The following is a 20,727-nucleotide window of genomic DNA, read 5'->3' as shown; positions in this document are numbered from 1 at the left end:
AACAATCTGCGTTATTGTCTCTTACTGTATTAGCGAATCAGTTACTTGTTTTTACAGTACTGCTAGTGTTAGTGTGTCTGTTGGTGTATTTGTGGCCTTGCGGGTCTGCTTTGACGAGATAAAATCCTGTCAATTTTTAGACAATAGTCACGTTCTTGATATCTGTTTTTTAATCAGGTCAAATATGTTCCTACAACTTTTACATAACAATGATGTTTGCTCGATTGTGAAGCCGACTCCTACTGGGAGCAACACGGAGATCATTAACATTCCTTGACAGAATTTACTATGACTTAGGAAACAAACATTCTTATATCGCTTTCTGTAACTTATCTAAGAGTTCAGCCTCGATTTGGGAGGAAATGAGAAATACTGTAAATATTTTTACATCTCATGTTTAACAGATTGATTTTCGTTAAAAAAGACAATTGATATTCAACTTTGTACCTCACATAAGTCCTTGGTATCGCCAGCATTTTGTTGTTGAGGGCTGGCAGTGGTTTCCAGTGAGTGCCCTGTTCCACAAACCACCAACAAAGCAACAAAACACACAAACTGCGTCATGCTTCAAGAGATAAAAATATCAACACCTTATAACAGTAGAAATGAACGTCTGTGTGGTATGAACTCGTTTCATAACTGGTTCCGTGATGGTATGTGCTCAACCTTTAAGGCGCTTCTTCTAATGTCATGAAATGCAATTTAATGTCAGTCAGCGTAGATAAGACGCTATTTTTAAAACAGAGGTTATAACCCGGTAAGAAGCCTTTAATCAAGGTAAGACATAAAGTGACCTCTAATAACATAACCGCCAACAGGCTTAGTCTTCAGCTAATATTAGCTGTCAACACGCATGCGGAGTTACCTCCTGTCCCCTTCTTTCGGAGGGACTTTGATTACTCCGTAATTCAAGAGTTACAGTAAAAGAAGAGTAGTTTAGATTTTATCCTTTTTCCTACATAACGAGGTTGCATCATTTTACCATTATTTTAAGCGGGTAGTGGACATGAATGGGGCACACATTTCAAATGAAGGGTGTGCAAAATGATATCGAGAATCAGAAATCTTCGTGCAGTTGCTTTTTCCGCTAGCCAACTTAACAGTTAAACCAATTTCTTAACTTTCTAACTTAGTTGATATGATCTCTTGTTCTTGTCTCTGCGACAGGATAAAGAAGATTCGGAGAGAATAATGGAGAACAGCCAAAACGTCAAACAGAGAGTATATTAAGTGAGGGTCATAAGAACTAATTGAAAATAGATGTTTTGGGATACAATGTCAATTAAACAAACCAGGTGAGTTTAAATTGTTCACTAAGGTTAAAATTTCTTCTCCCTCAGAGGTCAATGATTTCTCACAATAGTTTTCAAACAGTATTACCACGTCTTCTGTCTTACACTGAATTCCAAAGATAAAGTAGAGAACTGAGAAGTACACAAAAGCATTGCAGTGTTTTCAGCAGTGATAAGAACTTTATCAAGAGAAAACTAACTAGCTAGCAGTGGAACGCTTTGATATTTCGGTAATGACTTAATTCACTATGGATGGTTCAGTTCAACCCTAATATTTGTGTTTTTTTTTTTTTTCTGATCATGCATCAGATATATATTCCAGCATTGAAATGTAAACAACAGATTCTTTGATTATGAATTAAGTAAACAGATCAGTCAAGTTAGTAAATGCACCGCTGGCGTAGAGTAAAAGCATTCCCAGATGTTCTATTTTAGGGCTGTTATCTCAAAGAACAACAAAACTGGAAAAATACCAAAACACGTACGCTGAGATGAAAATGGAACGAGAGGGTTAAAGGTGACAGCTATCGTTGAACACACGCATTCCAGAATTTACTAAAACACGAACATGCCATCCCACGACACGTCTTGTTTAACTCAAATAAAGGACTTCCCTGTGAGAGCTTTTGTCAGCAAAGCAGTCGCTTGCTTTCCTAGAGTGCAAGAACCTGCTCGTGCTCTCGATGAGCAAACCACCGCTATGAAGGATATACGATTTTCAAGGGAATACGCGTGATACATGCAATTAAATTAAATCAAAAAAAAAATGGCACATTGGTCGTATTTACCGAATAATGCGTCTTAGACGTATTATGCGTGTAATAAATACGGAAAATACGTCGCATTAAACGCCAGACGAACTCAACAAAGGCACATTGCACGGACATGACTCAGTCATATAGTTCTTCTAGTTAAATACTAGACACATAAAACAGACCAATTTTCCTGAATTGAAAATCTCAGTGCTGAACTAAAATTTATAATTACTACCAACAGTTTCTCTCACAAGAACAAGAAGGTTTTTTCAACACACAAGTTTAATGCGTCCGGTATTTACCTAGACGCACTTGATGTTCGACACATTGTGCGTCTGAGACAAATTCGTCTTCTTAGGTAAATTCAGCCGTTGTGGAGCAAAAATGAGTCTTCTTCATCAATGATAAGGGTGATAATTTATTTTATACATCACCTTTTGCTAAGGAACCAAGGGCACTTTACTTTGATTAGAGGAGTCCCTTTTTACCTGAATTAGCCTAGGAAAACTGAGTTTTTCACGAGTGACTGATTTTTAGTGGGTAAAAATTGCAAGATTTAAAAAAGGTTTCAGAGCAATATGGTTTTCACCTCGTATAATGGTCCAGGGCTTTGATTACTGTAATTAAAGTTCATGCTGCGTCCCTGGGTAAGTCTCACGGATGATGAATAAACAAGAATGACGGAGAGATACTCGCGCTTTGCTTCCTCGTCGTTACTTTTGCTTCGACGCTTATCTTTAATCATGTTGAATAACAAGGGTGATAACTGACTCACTTTCAGGTCATTTTTTTTCGGGGTTTTATTATTTGCAAGAATTTAAACGGATCAATGAAAAGTCACAATTTCCGACGCGAGCTGGGAAAGTTTAAACACTGTACTCTAAAAGAAGCCATGTTCACCGGACTACTACAAAAGCACAGCATGTCTGAACAAAGGTCCGTTAATAATCAGATCATCTTGGCTTTCATTGTTCGCTTCATTTGGGTAAACTAGGGACGCTTTCCGCGAATTTCGAAACGGGGAAAAACGGTATGGAAATTTCCTGGGAAATTTTCCAGAAAATACGAAAATTGTTGAATTTCCGAAAAGCGACCATTTAACCGAATATTGAGGAACATCATTTAGCCAGACTGATTAACCACTTTGAATTCTCTGGATAGGTCTAACTGACTTTCCTTGAACAATTAAGACCCTGGCTTATTTCCATCGTCATCATGTCCTTTTCCCTACAAGGGAAAGAGAGCCTTCTTTTTAATTATATCTTCTAATGTCTTTAGTCACTTGTGCTGTCTTTCCCGGGAATCTTGACCCATCGAGTTTGGATTCGAGTTGGAGTTCGAGTTCGAGTTCGAGTTGGACTTCGAGTTAATGTTCGAGTTAGAACTCGAGTTAAAGTTTGAGTGAACTAATAAAATATGCAATTAAAAAATAAAAATAACAAAATAAAAAAAATGGAGGAGGAGGAGGCAGGTGAGGTGCTCGCAAAACAACATAACCCGCCGAGATACTTCTGGAACCACTTTTCGGGGAAAAAAGCGCGGGAAGCCCTTGATGAGCATCCCCATCATCAGGATTGCCATAAACGAAGGGTTACTTTTCCGCAAATTTTAGATGCCAACCATGAGCCAACGATCTCGTGTCCGTGGCGTGACGCGTGACGCGTGACGCGTGACGTGTGACTCTAACGTTGTCCACGTGGTCATCTTGTGTGAACTGACACATATCCTGGAAACAATGGTATGATCTGAGATCCTGTCATTAGCCTGCTTGCTGGCCATCGTGGCATTAGCAATGGAAAGGTAGGTTTAATTTACTTTGTGAAGACTTGTAGTTGAAAGATTTATTTTTAAATGCAAGTTAATGGCGAAACATACCTCTGTTTTCAGCGAGGAAACAATCACAGAGATCACTTCATCTACTAGTATTTTAACGTTGCGATTTACAAATTGAGTGAAATTCAATTTTCGAAAAAGGTATTTGCCATCGGATTCAGTCCCATAAAAAGATGCGGTCGATTCCGTCGAAAACCACGATAAGGTCTTGGTCAGATTTGTAATTACCCCCAAAATTTGGCTTGGCGGTTAGCTTTTAGCTGTCTGCTGTCAAGTTATGAAAAATTTGGAATTTTCTTTTCCAGCCTGCGTGGTTCCTAGCTAGCCAGGGATATATTTTTGTATCCATACACATACACTTTCAATAGCTCCCGATCAATTCAATCCAATTCAATTCAAAATGATTCTCAATTCTCAAACTCAGATCAATTCAGTTCGAAACTTAATACGCAACTGGTCGTTTGATAAATTCTTCACATTCCTATATCTCTACGGTAGGACTAGCTTTTTTTAGCTTTTACAAATTTACCTCCCCCCACCAATTTCAAAGATGGGAAAAAGCCGCGTTTTTGCTCGATTGCGTATTCATCATTGGTTTGTTGAGAGGGGGTAACCATTTCTCTCTTTATTCTGTCCAAGATAAAACATCCTTCAAAGCGCAGAATAAATATAATCATTCCTGAAAAAGTCCATGCAAATTAATAAATTTTGCTTGATTTTCTTTCGCTTCCACTAACGCTTTCCCTTTTTATTTTTCTTTCCAGGCCGCCCGTCGTGGAAATTTTAGATTCCCCTATAACGGAGGGGTATGTATATCATTTTAGTTTAAGTGGACGGCAGGTTGTTTCTTATCTGCTGTACCTAAATATTTTTAGGTAAAGAAAGAAGAATAAATAATAATAATAATAATAATAATAATAATAATCGATATTTAAACAGGGTGACCCCTTCAGTCGCAGGACTGGTATCAACGGGAGCCCTGTATAACGTAAAATAAAAAGAGCATGTATAAATAATATATATCTATAAAGAGGTAACTACTATAAAAGATACGGAGAAATGTTTAAAAAATTAAAAAGCTTAAAAAGGTAATAGCGTTCTCATAAAAATTGGATATCGAATTGAAAATGTTCTAAACAATAACCTAAGAAAAAAAATCGGAGATAGCCTTGAAACGTTCCTTAGGTGGCAAAATCTTTATGTTCGTTGGAAGGCTATTAAATGTGCATGCACCATGATAATAAAAAGACTTTTTAGCGACATCTAAATGAAATTTGGGAAGTATGATGTCAGTGATTGACGATCTAGTGCATCTGTTAAAAACATGTTGGTTGTCGCTCTGGCAGCGTAACAGGAAATAGTCTTTAAAGTATAGGGGAACTTCTCCGACCAAGCACTTGTTAACTAACAGTGCACAGTGCTTTTCCATGGTTTTTGTAAGAGGCGGCCAGCGTAGGTTCTCGAGTATTGTTTCCGTGGCTATGTCAGGTTTAAAACCGTATACGAATTTCGCAGCTCGTCGTTGCAGGCGTTCAAGAGACTTTCTCTTAGGGAAGTGGTCAAAACTATTATACATATAAGGGACCCACTAGAATAACTTGAGACTACTGTCTCTTTCTATAGCCCCCTACCCTTATCCAGATACCAACGGTTTCTTTTATAGCTCCCCGCCCCCCCCCCCCCTCATCCCTTGGCAAGTGACCCATGGTCTCTACTACAGCCCACCCCCGTCCCTTGACAAGTAACCCATGGTATCTTTTGTAGGCCCCCTCCCTTCACAACCTACCCATGGTATCTTTCATGACTCCCCATCCTCCCTCAAAAACAAAGTGAGCCACGAGAACCTCTATTTGCTGCTAACCTATGGTCTCTTGCTTAACCTCCCCCCCCCCCGCCCCTTCCCCCACTACACAGACAAAAACAAACACACATAGAGAAACAGTATGCCGGGCTGCGTACACTATGGTCACATTATTGTTCCTTTAATCAATCTTAGAATATACAGTCATCTCTGGTTTGCATAACTTTAAAAATTGGAAATAAACCTTTTGGATGTTTGAAAACAAGTTCGACAATCATGTTAAAGATTTTTTAATGAAACACAAAAAATCACCACATTGTTTTGCGCTCAAGTAAATGGTGTCCCTTTAATGAATGCCTGCCTACGTAAAGCACATTAACTCTGAACATAAACATAAACTGCGTAACCTAGAGTAGCTAGAAACTTTCTGTAACCGTTTTGTCTCTAGAGCAAAGACGTTAGCCTAATAACTTTTAAAAACACTTCTGAACAAGTTTACGAGCTTTAATGACGCTAAAATCTCCAAAAAAAAAAAAAAACAGTGAAAACTTATTCCCGCAAAAGTCGCTGGTTCACAAATCACGCGCAAGTAAATGCATATTTCACGGATCATGACAAAATCGAAAACCAGTTTCCCGAGGACAGAAAAGTGTAGATAATATATTTCCACGAATCACGGAAAAAATAAATCATAATTCATGTTTCACGCAAAGCAAAAATGCCCATAAATGCGTCACGAAAAAAAAGTATAGGGGATCCTCTGTCAACAATTACAATTTATTCGCCACGTAAAAGCAAGTTTACGCGCAAGTCTGTTGACTGTTTTGCGTGTTGTATTTACTATTGTTCGGCTTGACTCAGGCAAGATTATGGTTTTGATCCTCCATGTGGATCTCATCAGTTGGCGGTATTTCTAAATTACGTACTCTGTACGTCTCAAGTTCGAGCCTACACGACTTCTACGGTTCGTGACATTTGTTCATTTGCCGTTCTCTGTTCGGTCCCTCGCCCTTTTTGTTGCTTCGCTTCGCCCTTTTTGTTGCTTCGCCTGAGAGAGCCGCGAAGTGGCCTGCGAGCAGGCTCACGTTGGAGCACAAGTGCGCGCGGCATAGCCACAAGCGCGAAATTGAGCGGTGAAGCCGCGAGACGAGTAGCCTGCGAACAGGCTCCCGGTGAGCCCGATCCCCTGTCCCCGCCTCGATAGCTTTGCTCTCCGAATTCTTCTGTTTTGCGCTCGCCGAAATTTTTTTCCGTCCTCGCCGGGAGCTTGTTCGTAGGCTACGAGACGAGAAAGTGAGCCTGCTTTGATCTCTACAATTTTTTTTATTTCCACCCTGGAAACCACAGAAAAGAATAAAGTCAATTAATTTTCACCGGAAGTATGAACTTTGGCAGCTCAGATATCTCGGGAAAATTGTAAATCTTTTTCATAACAACATGTAGGCGCGATATCCTCCGTTGTTGATAAAGTTTTGCCGAAGAAAAAGTGTCAAAGTTAAGGAAACACACTTTGATTCCAAGTGATATTGCTTTGGCGATCTGGTCTTTGACGATGCTGGTAAACGGGCAAACACCTTCGTGTTGTTTCGTTGCCCGCTTGCAATCACATACGTTTCTAATATTTTTAAACTCTTCCCATATGCAGTCGGCAACACGACAAGTACGTCTTGATTCATTAACATACTTTCAACTGCTATTTCCTGCTCCCTCTTTAGTTTGAAATTTAACCAGAAATAGACTGGAACTTTGTTAAAACATCAGTAATACGTGCACTCAACTCTTCCTCTGACTCCAAATGTGGACGAATTGTTTTTTATTGTGCGGTAAATTACCGACTCCATGGGGATTTACGCTCCTCATCAAACATAATAGATTGACAGTTTTCTCGCCTTTCCCGCTTTTCGACCAATGGTATTCCACTTCACTCAGAAGATCGACGTAGAAATGAAAAAATTACAGAGATCAGGGCAGGCTCACTTTCTTGGCGCCTCTTCACCAGTAGCCTGCGAACAGGCTCCTCGGTGAGCCCGAACGAAGCGAGGGAGCCTGTAGATGTTCTGTGATACCAGCTCCCGGTATCATGATATGATTGGTTAAATCGCTGATTGTTGACATCTTTGAGATGAATACTTGACAGATCTTTGTAAAATTATACGACTCCAACGGTTCGTTACAATAGTGCATTTGCCGTTCTCTTTTAAGTTTCGGTCTCTTGACCTCTCGTTATTCCACTAGTGATTCTGAAGGGTAGTTTATGCTCTGTTACGAGGAGGAATTTTAAGTAGAAGCTAGTGGCCGGAGTGGAGCCGTTTGGCGGTGATATAGCAATTTTTTTAGAGGTCAAAGGCATGGTTTCCGGACTTTCCGCTGTTATCTGCTTGTCGCATCGCAGAGTTTGACACCTCTCTCATGTGCTTATAATTTCTTTAGGCTCATTTCAGTATTGCAAAATATGTTCTAAGGTGGCCGAACGCAGTTTTCGTGTGCGCTTTTGATGATGCAATTCAGCGCGCGCACAAGGATTGCAAAAAACAAACATGCCGTCAATAGAGCGATCATTTTATTTACTCAACACCCGCAGTATCTGTGCTGTTTTTCTCTATAATTGAACGCAGCGTATTGATGGCTTTAGTCTTTTATTACAAAGATATGTTAGCAAAGGTAACGATGCAAAGAACCCTGCAATTCTCAGCTTTTTCTTTCTTACCGAAAGAACCCAGTTAAATGCAGCACGTGCGTAGTAAGTCAAAAAATTGCGATTGAATGAAAATTGTACTCTCGGAAATACGCCTATTTCTCGAGAACCACTCATTAGAATTTCACGAAATTTGGCACGAAAATACTTTAGGAAATAAGTAACTGGAGTATTGAAAATAATTGAACTTTAACAAAGGAAATTCTAGATATTCCAGTGAACCTTCAACAAAGGATAATTAAAGATCTCCCTGTTAAATTATTGGCAAAATGGTGTTAACTTGTGAGAATCGTTACAAGCTTGCTGCATGCAAATTATGAAGAAAATCTAATGACTAGATTTTCTAATGACTAGATTTTCTGCAAATAAACAAAACCGATTTTAAAGGCCTGTTTATATTTATTCATGTTGCCATGGCAACGGCACATACGTCAGCTTAAACCATCAAAAAACCAAAGTTTGTGTTGTTAACTAGCTTGGTGCCATTTTTGACGACCGAGGGATCAAGGGTTTTAAAGAAAAAGGTGAATGAAACATAGGTATCAAAAACTGTGTTCAGCCACCTTAAGTTCTCTAAGTATTGGCTCTGGAGGGACAAAGTGTTTGAAATATTCCGTGAACACGTTGCTTACTTGCACTCTATATTATGACGCCCGGCCCGGCTATTTGATTAGCTCGATTAGAACTGTTTGTAAGTACCGAAAATGTAGCTTCTTGACAGGTCTAATTACCTCATTGACTGATTTGTTACCGGCTTATCACCAAGGGCGGATAGGCATGCGAAGACAATTTCAAAGTGCCCATTGCATTCACTTTTAAAAAGAGGAAAGAATCGGTCGCTTTGAAGGTCTTCCACAGTTTAAGTGGAATGATCTCAGCGAACAAGATGTGATAGGGGAAGGGTCGTTTGAAGCCGTTTTTATCACAAAAACCAGGAACAAGGACGGAAAGTCAAAACAGTGGTTGACAAGAAATCACCCGCTTTTAATAAAGATTCCCCATTTTAAAGATTCCCGCTTTTAAAGATTCCCCGTTTTAAAGATTCCCGCTTTTAAAGATTCCCCATTTTAAAGATTCCCGCTTTTAAAGATTCCCGCTTTTAAAGATTCCCCGTTTTAAAGATTCCCGCTTTTAAAGATTCCCCCATTTTAAAGATTCCCGCTTTTAAAGATTCCCCATTTTAAAGATTCCCGCTTTTAAAGATTCCCCCATTTTAAAGATTCCCGCTTTTAAAGATTCCCCATTTTAAAGATTCCCGCTTTTAAAGATTCCTCATTTTAAAGATTCCCCGTTCCCCGTTCCCCGTTCCCCGTTCCCCATTCCCGTTCCCCATTCCCATTCCCCGATTGCCCGTTCTTCCTTTTAAAGATAGCCCCCCTGTCCCTGCCCCGATCGCTTTGCTCTCCGAATTCTTCTGTTTCTGTTTCCAAATTTTTTTTCCGTCCTCGCCGGGAGCCTGTTCGCAGGCTACTTCACCAGACTCCTTCCCGCCGGATTGCTTTGCTTATCGACGCTCACGCGTGTGACTCAAAGGTAAGCCTGCTCGTAAGCTAGCCGCGAAGCTCCGCGGCTGTGTCGCAGCTCTCTCATGTGGAGAAACATCAAGAAAAACCTCTGGGACCAGGGTAAACAGTCAACAGACTTGCTTGTAAACAGCTACATTTGAATCATGTGGTGCCAGAATGACCAAATGGGGGAATAAACCTATACATCAAGCTCGAGAAACATAAGCTCGATCAGATAGCTGCAAGAAACCAAAGAATGTCTTTTGAGAAACGTATGGCTACGGCGTCTCCGAAGAAAAACGTTCGAGGACAAATCGGATATCCGTGATAAGAATCAATTGCAACATACTACTTCAGTGCAAAGTGTTCTAATCAAACAGTCGGGCCTGGCATCACAATATAGAATGCAAGTAAGCAACATGTTCACGGTAAATTTCATATTTTGTCCCTGGAAGGCAAATACTTGTATCTTGCAATAGAAACGAGCCAAAACAATGGTATGCATAAACTCATGGCAAATTACAGAGGTGTCAAACTCGACGAAGCGACATGCAGATAACAAAGGAAATCATGCAGACCTATGAATTCTAAAAATTTGCCATAGCACGGTCTAACGGCTCAACTCTACTTAAAATTCCTCCTTTTAACACAACATGAAATGCCCTTCATAAACACGAGTTAAGCGAAAAAAAGGTCGAGTGACCGAACAGAGAACAGCAAATGTACAAATGTCACAAAACGTAGAAGTCGTGTACGCTAGCCGTTTTACATCGAGCTCAAGAAACATAAGCTCGATCAGATAGCTGCAAGAAACATAAGAATGCTTCTGGAGAAACGTATAGCTTTCTCTAAGCTACGGTGTCTTCGAAGAAAAAACGTACGAGGACAAACATGATATCCGTGATAAGAATCAACCTCCTGTACTTGCAAACAGTTCTATAATGAGGGGAGGGGGGGGGGGGGGGGGCAAGGGTATTTTCGTGACGCCGTGATCCGGTCTTTTTGTGCTCTGTGAATCGTGATTTGATAAAAAAAACTGTTCCATGAATCGTGATTGAGGGGTATTCTGTGAGGCGTGAGATGCCAAAGTGCTTGACTGTGAATCGTGAATAGATAAGAAATAAATCGTGAATGTCTTAAGTTGAGTTCGTAGCTGAATTTCACTGCACTGTGATCAGATTTTTTCCGTGACCTTAGTGAATTTAACGCTTGAGTCAAGCCGACTGAGAGTAGCGACAAACGAAACATGTTGACAGGTTTAAATAAACCCGTTGATTTCCTGATCACCATATTAGCCAATGAACCCGTCTCAATAGGATTTTTGACTGATGAGCCATTGATGAACGACATGTGCGGACTCGGTGTAACTCAGACTGGTAAAGATCATGGCTGCTGAATCCGACAAAGTCCTCGCGGTTGTTGAATCAGTGACTACGACGACGATACTCTGACCTTCTTAAGAGCCGTAACAACTCGCTGTGGAAGAGCTGTCCAAGTCCGATATTTCTCTTAAGAGGTCTTCTTAAAGTAAAACCAACAAATTAAGATTTCAAATATCACCTTTCCAACAGCTGTAAATTATTAGTAAAGTTAAAGAATGCACTTTTTTGTATAAATTTTGATCACAGTTTCGTGCACATGTTAGAGAATCGTGAAAAGTGAATTTTTTGTTTCGTGATTCGTGAAATCGAAAATTTGCTATCGTGACTTCGTGACAAGACCCCACCTTGCTTCCCCTCTATAATCACAGCCGGGTCCGGTGTCACAATATAGAATGCAAGTAACTTAGTAAGCAACACTTTCACGGTAAATTTCATATTTTGTCCCACAAAGGGAAATACTTAGAGACTAAAAAACATATCTTGCAATAGAAATGAGCCTAAAAATGTATGGCAAATTACAAAGGTGTCATTGAAGAAGCGACGTGCAGACCCGGACATGCAGATAACAGCGGAAATCATGCAGACCTATGACCTCTAAAAATTTTGCCATAGCACGGTCTTACGGCTCAACTCTAATAAAATTCCTCCTTATAACACAGCATGAAGTGCTCTTCATAAACACGAGTGAAGCAACAAAAAGGTCGAGTGACCGAACAGAGAATGGCAAATGTACAAATGTCACGAACAGTAGAAGTCGTGTAGGCTAGAAGCCTACACAATAACACCACTAATAGTAGGCTTTGTATTCATTAAATTTGGCTTATCATTTAAGAAAAAAATGATTATACATCTAACTGATTGTATTTTTGTGTGAATTAAGTAGATGTTTTGCGCTTTCATGAGATGTATTTAATTAATAATAAAATAAATTTTTTAAACGTAAAATGAAAGCCTTCCTCTTAAATCAATTTTTAATGTCATAAATTTTATATGTAAATATATCTAAATAGTTTTTCAATAATTGTTTATCGATAATATTTGAGTATTTTTTTAATTATCTTTATCATTTTTATTGTCTCTGAAAAGCCCCCATGGAGAGTTGACAGTATTGTAATTAATAATAAAATAATTAATAACAAAAGTAATATTTACTCAGGATAATAATATTCAGTCACTCATTCTGACAAAGAAAGTTTTCGTCTAACATGTAGAACCTACTGCTTCAATGAAACCCTGTCCCTTCTAGATCCCCATAGAAGACAATTAGGATCAATTTTTGGGTTAGGGTAAGTTTTTAGCATGACTGAATTGAATGAATTGATGAAGGCGAATGAATATCAATCACAATAGAGCTTGCAATATACAATAGGATAGAGTCCAGACTCCCTCTCCCCTCCACCTCTGTCAGGAGACACGTGGCCTCTTACCTAGCCCCCACCTCCGTTTGGAGATCCATGGCCTCTTAAGTAGCCCCCCACCTCCTTAAGGAGACCCATGGCCTCTTAAGTAGCCCCCCACCTCCCTCAGGAGACCCATGGCCTCTTATATAGCCCTCCCTCCAAAAAGTGGGTCCCTAGCATGTAACATAGTTTTGACCACTTCCCTTAGTGCTTTCCAGAGGGCAAAAGCACGTATCACAATAGCTTAATATCGGTAGCACCGTGGACAAATAGATCTTATTTGCTACTTCCGTGGTTAAACAACCTCGTAATCGTGACAGGAGGCCAAGTCTGCTGGCAACTTTTGACCTTAAATAGCTTATGTGATCGTTGAAAGACAAACACTCATCTAGCAAGACTCCTAGGTACTTGAACGACTTTACTTGGTTGACTTCCTTTCCTTCCATGCAAAGCGGACTATGAGATTCAGATCTTACTAGCCTCTGCCGAGTTCCAAATAAAACATACTCAGTTTTCTTTAGGTTGAGGAAAAGACCGTTCGCTGTTAACCAGTTAGAGAAGTTATTGAGATCAAGGCTTAAGTTCAGCTGTAGTTGGTCAATGTTTGAAGCAGCAGTAAAAATAACGGTGTCGTCGGCATATAACATAACTCTAGACAGACCAACGGCCAAAGGAAGATCGTTTATGTAAAGAATAAACAAGAGAGGCCCTAGCACGGAACCTTGAAGTACTCCGCTACTGATGTTGGCAGCAGAAGAAAGGTAATTTTCAATGGACACTCTCTGAGTCCTGTTAGTGAGATAGCTCTCAAACCACGAGAGAGGCTGGTCTTGAATTCCATATCTGTACAACTTGTTTAAAAGACCGTCATGAGGAACAGTATCGAAAGCCTTTTTCAGGTCAATAAACACTGCCCCCGTCAATAGCCCTTTGTCCATATGACCACGAATTTTATCTGTAAGGAAGGTAACGGCCAACTGAGTTGAATGATTTGCGCGAAACCCCGATTGATAAGGCGAGAGAAGAGAGTTTTCTGATAGGTAGCTATGTAGCTGATGGAAGACAGCTTTCTCCAGAATTTTCGACAAGATCGGTAAAATTGATATAGGCCTGTAATTGTCCAGATCATCTTTGTTTCCAGATTTGAACAAGGGTACAACCTTAGCTTGCTTCCATTCAGACGGGACTGCACCAGTTTCAATAGAAAGATCTATCAAATGTTTTACACAGTCAGCTATCACAACTGCGCTGTCCTTTAAAAGTCTAGCAGGTAGACCGTCTAGACCTGTAGCTTTCTTGAGTTTTAGGCATTTAAGTTGTTTAAGCACAAACGGTTTACCCACTGCTGTGAACTCAAAATGATTCTTTGTAAACAGCTCCTCGGTTGTAGAATTAAAAACTGGTCTTGCATACCGGCATGATTCAAATAACTTGTTCACAACAGATGTAAAGTAAGTGTTAAACAATTCTGAAATGCTTTGTTTATCAGTAACAATCTTGTCATCTGCCTTGATACAGGTCGGAATAGATTTCTGTTTCGCGTCCGGCATTATTTTCTTCACAGACCTCCAGAAAGATTCAGAATCTCCGCTGCTCTCTTCAAGTAGTGATCTACTATAGCTTTCCTTAGCACGTTTAATCCTTGCACTGACTTTGTTTCGGAGTAATCGATATGCGGCCAAATCGGTGTCTAATTTTGATCTACGATAATTCTTGAGACTGGCATCCCGAGCTCTCATCATCTGTTTGATTTCCAGCGTAAGCCATGGACAATTACGTCCTCTAACTTTTTTGTCGATTAGTGGAGCATGTTTGTCACATTCAGCCGTAAAGTTGCATTTCCACAAAGACCAGGCTTCTTCGACGTTAGTCGAACTCAACACATCATCCCAGGGGATTTTCTTCAAATCACTGCAGAAATTAGTTGGATCGTATTTAGCATAATTCCTGCACTTTATCACACGAGGTTGTTCTTTGAAGTTATTTATCTTTCGAACTGAAATTAGCATATCATGATCACTCAGACAGGATTCAGCAACTACGGCTCGAGAAATGTTTCGTGGATTTGTGGTGGCAAACAGGTCAATAAGTGTAGCGGTGGTTGACGTAGACCGTGTTGGTTCATTAATCAACTGTGTTAAACCAAAGGTTTTAAAAATCTCTCTCAACTTTTTGGTTTCAGAGCTTGGTTTCTTAGGCAAATAATCACAGTTGAAGTCCCCGTTTACAATAATTTCTTTTCCCTCAGCCGCGGCAGAGTCCAGGCTGTTGTAAAAGCGAGCCAAATAATCTACGTCAGGCTGGCTATCTGACTCTGAAGGTGGCCGATAAAATGTTCCAAACAGTATACTTTTAGATTTAGGCAGAAAAATCTCAATCCAAACAGATTCATCAATCTCGAGGTCAGATCGGCGCACAGCATTAATTGACTCACTGACGAACACTGCTACACCGCCTCCTTTCCTCACCAATCTATCTCTTCTAAAAAGTGTAAAGCCAGGCAATGACACTTCTGCATCCGAAATGTTACTGTTGAGCCATGTCTCAGTTAAAGCTATGATGTGAATTCGTGGGCTTTGCGTTATGAAAACACGAAGTTCATTTAACTTCTTCCTCAAGCTTCTGATGTTTTGATAGATGAACTTAAGACCACGCAACTTTAGGGTAGCATCAGATGTTGCTGGTATAACAAAGCTATCGTTTAGACTGTCATCGAACTGTTGCTCAGCAGAAGATGGAACTGAGCAGAAATGACAAGTCGAGCCAGATTCAAAGTTCGCATCCAGGCATTTTAAATGGAAGCGCGATTTGCATAAAACGCAAAATCCAAAAGCCTGATTTCTTCTGACCGTCTTGAGACACCGAGGACAGGTTATTTTAGTGGAAGGTCCAGGATTCACGGAGATATCATTGCACTGAAGCAGTAAACTTGCAAGAAGAACAGATCTTGTAAGCTTGACAAGCTGAACCTTGGCGACAGGAGTGAGGGAAAATCCAAAATGGCGCCCACTAGAAGTTTTCTTTCTCACGGGCTGCTTAAAACCGACGAACGAAGAGAGCTCCTGTCCAACAGCCAACCCAGAGCTATTGACTTCTTGGTTAAGCAACGATGTAAGACATTTAGAATTCGAAAGATCCCTTGTAAACACGAAGACGAGTAGAAGAAGAACGCCGCTTCGCATCACACGACATACCGCCATTATACTTTAGCGCCGATTGTTTCAATAGATTTCTTATAACCTTTTTTAAGGAAACTGCTGGAAAAAAAACAAAAAAAAAAAAAGCAAAATAAAACAAAACAAAACAAAACAAAACAATTGACCGCTGCCGGGCTACAAAACCAGAAAAGCTAATTTGGTTGGTTTGGTTCTACGCCTATCTCTTGTCAAATTTAAACTCGAAGCCCAACTCGATCTTCAACTCGAAATCCAACTCGATCTTCATCTCGAAGTCCCACTCGATGTCCAACTCGAATTCGAATGCAAACTCGAGGGATTATTTCTCCCGTTTTTCCCACGCTGGACGTTGTCCTGACATTCGGCAGTTTCCTTCTTGGGGTTAGCAAATGACTTGATCAGAGTACATGCTTCCTTTCGAATTGGGCGTGCACCCGTCATGTCAGCGCCATCCCAACTGATGTATTTATCTTCTGGAGTTGAGAAATTAAGGTTGCATCAGTTAAAGGTGGCTCGGTCGGATTTGTTAATTTAACGATACTGATTAACTTTGAGCGACTAGAGCACCACTATAATCAATCCTTCAGAAAATCAAACGTTACTGGGGTACTAGAAAAGGATGATAGTTTCAAATAAGGTTAGTTTACCAAGATCTGACTTACCATAGCAAAGTTATAAGGTCATACCCCATTTTACATGCAACCGAATAGCTTATCATCAAAGGATAATTTTGGAAATCCGACGTAAGGATCTAAAAGCTGACATAGTTGTCTAAACAATGACAAAATTAAAAAAAAAAATTATATGAGCGTTTTCGAGAAAATTGCGGGTGAAGTTTCAAGGTGTCAAAATACAACAAAACAAAGCTGTTTTAAAATGTTATTGCTATGTCCACTAGACTTAACTAAATGGTATTCTGGTCCTAAATGAATCTTACAACGTTTAATTACATCCCAGCTAGTCAAAATGGCATCCTTTGGAACAAGAGATCGTGAAAAACGTCAGGTGATGAATATCGATGAAGAAATCATGAAAAAGATATGGGAACGGTATTATGCAAAGGAGAGAACTATGGCCTTGTCAGGAGGGGGGACATTTTTAAAATAGGAATTGGGAAGGGGGATATAATTTGTATTTGAAGATATTTGGGGGGGATTAAGTTTTAAAACACAACACTTTTTTTAAACAACCTCCCCCCTGGGACGTCATAAGGGATTGCTCCCTTAAGCTAACTTTTTTGAGCGAGATTTATAATTATGATAATTTGCCGCCTAGGACTGAATCTTTCAGCGTGTATATAACGTAGAGAAGCCCATAGAGTTTATGTTTTCACGTCAATCACAGCGTTATTTGTCGTCACGAGAAGCTACCAGTCCATTGCTTCTGAGTTTATGTTTTGATTGATTAGTTTTCTTCTACGTGGCCTGGTTCAATTAGTCGCACTGTAATACGATTAAATTAAGTTTCAAATGCAGTATTGTTTCTTAATGCTATTTTTATACACACAGTATAGTACGTTACAAAGTGTTACACATAAATCTTAAGAATTTAACGAATTGAATGTGGTTGAGCGTGGTCTGTACTCTTATCGACAACGATACGCGTCATCAAGGTGGTCAAAGTGTTGTGTACTCACGCAAAAATTTTGAACACTGTGATGACGCGTATAGTTGTCGATAAGAGTACAGACTAGGCTAAACCACATTTCGAATTGTTTTTAACCACAATCTCAACGTAAAGAAAATGTTTTTTTTTTTTGAGAGCGCGAGCTGAAAAGGGCATTGCGTAACACATTGACGCGAGCACCGTTATCTAGACTCTTATCGACAAAGGCAAATTAGCCGATCAGATTGCGAGATTAGTAGCAATTGTGGTGAAAACCTACTTTGTCATTTCTTTCTTATTACACATCCTAGTCCTACCAACAGCAAAAAAATTAACCATATAGAAATTTGATTTTGGGTAATCACTGATACAGTAACATGGAACATTGCAATTCAGAAAAAAACACCGTTTAGTCATTAATGAAATGCAAATACAGTCTGTAGAGCAGTCATCATGCATTTGACTTGCTCAACTTAGAACATATTCTAATGGTATTACATGCAAGTACTATGTAATAAAATTAGTTTTGCATTATTAATTAAAAAAGCGCAAGTGCAAAGTAGATTACGTTTCGTGAAGTTTCTTGATATTCTTATTTAGAAAATGTTTATGCTAGACTGATCACATTTGTGGCCTTATTTTTACCCATTCGTCCGGCTGCGACAGTTTCACTAAAAACACACAAAAATGTCAATTCTCATTACAATAGCTTTTAATAAGCATAAGCTTAAGTAGCGACAAGCTCGATAATGAGAACTGATTGATTAGAACTGGGCCTAGATACTTCCTCGATCATTATCCGGGACACTGATCGCGATCCAGTGAGAGCGTCACCCAAAGTATCGCCAGGACACTGTCCTACCCATAATTCCACTCTAACCGTGCCCTGTGGGATGTTTTCACAGTATCCCTCAAATGATCGATGATGAAGCCGATTGGGATTCCCTGCAGATGATGGCCAGTAATTGTTCACAACAGCTTCGATTGTCATCGGTCCACTGCACTCGTTACCATTAAACTTGAAGAACCACCGGTTACACTTGGAAGAACCATAGACTGCCATATTTCCCTGGAATGAGACTTTGATCACTGTATCAGACTCCAACTTATTAAACGAGCAGTCCTGGAACAAACGGAAGTAAAATAAGCTCAAGTCAGTCTCCATATCAATATATTATATCACATTGACTGCAGTTGTATCATTAACCGGGATTAACTGAATACCGGTCATAAGGTGTTGGCTCCGTGGGAGAAAGTGTCAAGCGTGGTGTAAGGAGCTTCCCTTAAAAAATCTAGAGGAAAGAGTCAATCTGGGTGAGTTTTTGAGAGTACTGGCCTCTTAAAAAGCGTTCGGTTATCAGTGAAGTGCATTCCGTTACACTGAAATGTCAACAGCAGAACCACCGTCACTATATCGTTATGGTGTTATATTTTACACAGGGTTCAGATTACGTTCACTCAAACTATTTAAGAGTGCTTATTTTATGTATCCAAAAGAGAAGGACAGAACTTAGCAGACACTAGTTGTGACACCTCCGTGGAATCACGAAAAACTGGCATCTCTAAAATCTGTGGCTATTATGTCAAAAAGAAAAATTAGGCGTTATCAAATGCGGTGAACTCTCCTCAAAAGGGACTTTCAATACTGTTTCCGAAGTTTATTAACCTGGGCTTCGACTTAATTTTGGACTGGAATAGTGTTTCTATTATGATATGAAGGTTCTGAGTTTTCGACGATTCACCCTGACGTAGAATGTGGACTTCGCAACAAAGATTCTTATGTCACACTTGTCTTGCAGAAGACTGATAAAAGAATAAATGACAATCCATGCTCAGTACTCGAATACCCAAGTCACCATTTCACTTCTTATTACCGAAAAAATGTAATATCACTTTCGTCACCATGATGTGCAACCAGTTGACAAAATACTACGGTTAATAACAGCATATATGTACTCAACCTTTGGATACTAAACATCTGATTTCCGGTCGCATAAATCTTAGTCGAATTCTTAATCTGAAGTTTAACCTACATTAGGTAACTAAAGTAAAGTAATTTCAGTTTGCCAATAACCATTAGTGATCAAAACATTTCTCTCTTACCCTGATCTTTCCGCTATCTCGACTATCACCAGCTTTCCACACACATTGTTTCCAGTTGGTTTGTGGCACTGCACTTGAAGGACTTGTCACGCTATCTCCTTTCTTTCCCTTATCGTCTTTTAGTCCTTGATTGCCCACAGTTCCGCGCGCTCCTTTTATTCCCATCATTCCTGGCGGTCCGCTCTTTCCACGAGGCCCTTCATTTCCTTTCTCTCCCTTTGGTCCTATCATTTCTAGCGATCCCTTGTCACCAGTCTGTCCTTTAACTCCATCTCTTCCCTGCGGCCCTTGTGGCCCCGGAATAACAGGCATTCCCGGCATGCCATTGGATCCTGGAATACCCGGAAATCCATGGGTAGGTATAGATTTCTAAGAACAAAGCAACAAATTCATTCATTGGACTAAGAAACACAGTGTGAAACTTAAACAACACGAGAACAAAATGCTTCTTACGTCGATAGATATCGTGGCATGAAAAACAATCTGCATTTTTGTCTCTTACTGTATTATCGAATCAGTTACTTGTTATTACAGAAGTGTTAGTGTCAGCGTGTCTGTTAGTGGACTGTGGCCTTGCGGGTCTGCTTTGAGAAGATAAAATCACGTTCGTGATATCTATTTCTTAATCAGGTCAAATATGTTCCTCCAATCCTTACATGACAGTGATGTTTGTTCGTTTGTGAAGCCGACTCTCACTGAGAGCAACACGGACATCATTAACATTCCTTGAGAGAATTTACTATGACTTAGAAAGCAAACATTCCTATATCGCTTTGTCTAACTTATCTCAGAGTTCAGCCTCGATTTGGGGCTAGAAACTTAAGCCTTTTTGCTTCAATCTAAGCTGAGCTGATAGAAATGAGAAATACTGTAAATCAGACAAAATAACTTCACATCTCATGTTTAACAGATTGATTTTCGTTAAAAGAGGCAATTGATATTCAACTTTGTACCTCACATAAGTCTTTGGTATCGCCGGTATTTTGTTATTGAGGGCTGGTAGTGGTTTCCAGTGAGTCCCCTGTTCCACACAGCAACAACAAAGCAGTAAAATACACAACCTGTGCCATGCTTAAAGAGTCAAAACGATCAACACTTTATAACAGTAGAACTTCACGTCTGTGTGGTATGACCTTGTTTGGTAACTGATGGTATGTGCTCAGTCTTAAAGACGCTTCCG

The 20,727-nt window shown here is 39.8% G+C and overlaps 1 protein-coding gene and 2 pseudogenes across 2 annotated transcripts in view; all 3 read right to left on the bottom strand.

Moving 5' to 3' along the window:
• LOC145467426 (uncharacterized) overlaps window positions 1-564 on the bottom strand; it is an 11,507-nt gene extending 10,943 nt beyond the window's left edge. The window contains exon 1 of the mRNA XM_081450983.1: window positions 448-564. Coding sequence (XP_081307109.1) covers window positions 448-564 — 117 coding nt within the window. The remainder of the gene's footprint in view (window positions 1-447) is intronic.
• LOC145467435 (uncharacterized) overlaps window positions 1-20,727 on the bottom strand; it is a 267,594-nt pseudogene that overhangs the window by 78,830 nt on the left and 168,037 nt on the right. The window lies entirely within an intron of this gene.
• Window positions 18,172-20,617, bottom strand: LOC145467244 (collagen triple helix repeat-containing protein 1-like; annotated as a pseudogene).

This window comes from Orbicella franksi, chromosome 14 (assembly GCF_964199315.1).
Source record: "Orbicella franksi chromosome 14, jaOrbFran1.1, whole genome shotgun sequence".
NCBI lineage: Eukaryota > Metazoa > Cnidaria > Anthozoa > Scleractinia > Merulinidae > Orbicella > Orbicella franksi.
This window is presented reverse-complemented; position numbering and strand designations above follow the sequence as displayed.